The sequence below is a fragment of the Priapulus caudatus genome, unplaced genomic scaffold, assembly GCF_000485595.1.
Source record: "Priapulus caudatus unplaced genomic scaffold, Priapulus_caudatus-5.0.1 Scaffold12375, whole genome shotgun sequence".
Classification (NCBI taxonomy): Eukaryota; Metazoa; Priapulida; class Priapulimorpha; order Priapulimorphida; family Priapulidae; genus Priapulus; species Priapulus caudatus.
This window is the reverse complement of record NW_014589436.1, coordinates 1-1,688: the sequence shown is the minus strand read 5'-3', so window position 1 is coordinate 1,688 and position 1,688 is coordinate 1. Positions and strand designations below refer to the sequence as shown.

The 1,688-nt window shown below is 49.6% G+C and overlaps 1 protein-coding gene across 1 annotated transcript; it reads left to right on the top strand.

The window, feature by feature from the left end:
* Positions 1 to 75: 75 nt before the first annotated feature.
* On the top strand, positions 76 to 417 carry LOC106820373. The gene has a single exon (XM_014824898.1). It carries the CDS (start codon positions 76 to 78, stop codon positions 415 to 417), a length of 342 nt encoding a protein of 113 aa, XP_014680384.1.
* Positions 418 to 1,688: the final 1,271 nt, after the last annotated feature.

Genomic DNA, 1,688 nt, shown 5'->3' with positions numbered 1-1,688 from the left:
GACGACAGCCTCGATAAGCTGGCGGCGGAGCACGCCATCCCCGCAACGGTGCCGGTGCTAGAAAACGACGGACAGATGATATGGGACAGTTTGGCGATCCTGGAGTTTCTGGCCGAAGCCTACCCAGAGAAGAAACTGTGGCCGGAAGACGCCAAACTGCGCGCATTGGCGCGATCTGCCTGCGCCGAAATGCACAGTGGGTTTATGGCTCTACGCGGCGAGCATCCGATGAACTGTCACCGAGTCTTCCCCATGACACCCACCCCAGCGGTGCAGGCCGACCTCGATCGACTCGCGGTACTCTGGCAGCACTTCGAGAACGCCAAGAGACCCGACGGCGGATTCCTCTGCGGCCCCTTCAGCATCGTCGACGCCATGTTCGCTCCCGTCGCCTGGCGCGCCAAAGGGTCGGTCTGAACATCTCCGCCGCCTTCGAGCACTGGAGCAGCGCCCTAATGGCCCTGCCCGCATGCAACAAGTGGGTAGATGAAGAGCGACGCAAGAAAGCTGGTCGTAGGCATGCCAACCGAACAAATAGGCCTCACCTAAAAAACGTAATAGGTATCGAATAGGGTATAGACTTGACACCCAAACCATCCTAAATTACTGTGATATCCCATTGATGAGAATGACCGCAAAGTGGCCGTTCGCGAGTCGTTTTAGTAAATTTTTGAATAGCGGTATGTGCCCAGCATTTGCCGTTCAGAAAATGTCAATTGACCATGCAAAATTGGCCTCTGGTAAGCAATGAAAAATGGTTAATGTAAGACTTTAATGATGACCAAAGTGGGTCAGAATTGTATGCCCATTACACAGTAATGTCATTGCTTAGGGCCGTAGGCGTATTAGGCAGGTAATTACGGCCAGCATTGTTTCAAACGGCCTTCGCCGACCTCAAGTCCCGCAGATCCCCACCCCCTATCCAGATGAATCTGCAAATCTATACAAATGGGTGAAAGTAGAATCGGCCAGTCTTTAATCTGTTCTACTAGGTCATGTTTGACTGGATTATAATGGAAGATAGTCCATGCATGAGCGATAATCCGCTCATCCGAATGCTATGCCTCCAAAAGCGTCTTTGCCAAACTGCCTCTTTCTCCACGTTTGCCGTACTGTCGAACGGCCGTCCTGTCTTTGTAAAGTTTTTTGAACAGTGGTTTTAATATTTGGATTTTAGTTAGTTGCAGAGTTGAGTTGAGTTGAGTTGAGTTGAGTTGAGTTGAGTAGTCATCGTCGCCTGGAGGCAAAGTTATAATAAAGTGCATGTGTTCGGGCAAAACAACCCATCCATCGATGTGAAATGGGTTCTGGCTTTTTATCTGTTTCACCGCTTTTCGAAGTAAATTAATCTGCTCGGTGAGCAATTGGTTACCGTGACGTTCGAGCAAGTTGACGGTAAAAAAATAGCAACCGCCTTCTATTCGATTTCTAATGTAATTTGGCATGACGATTCTTCCGTTAATCTCTGGTTTCATTCGGCGTATTACGCTTCGCTAATACGCCCTACGGTATCGCGTCTCTATCACCTGTGATACCAACGACCGCAAAGTACCGAAACCCGCCAAACGATCCAGCCCGGATGCGGTGAGGCACGAACCGCATCATTCGCGTTATTCCCCATAACAGTTCGACTCATCAATATTCTAGGCCCAATCTAAAGGGTAGACGCCTTGATCTACATGCTTATG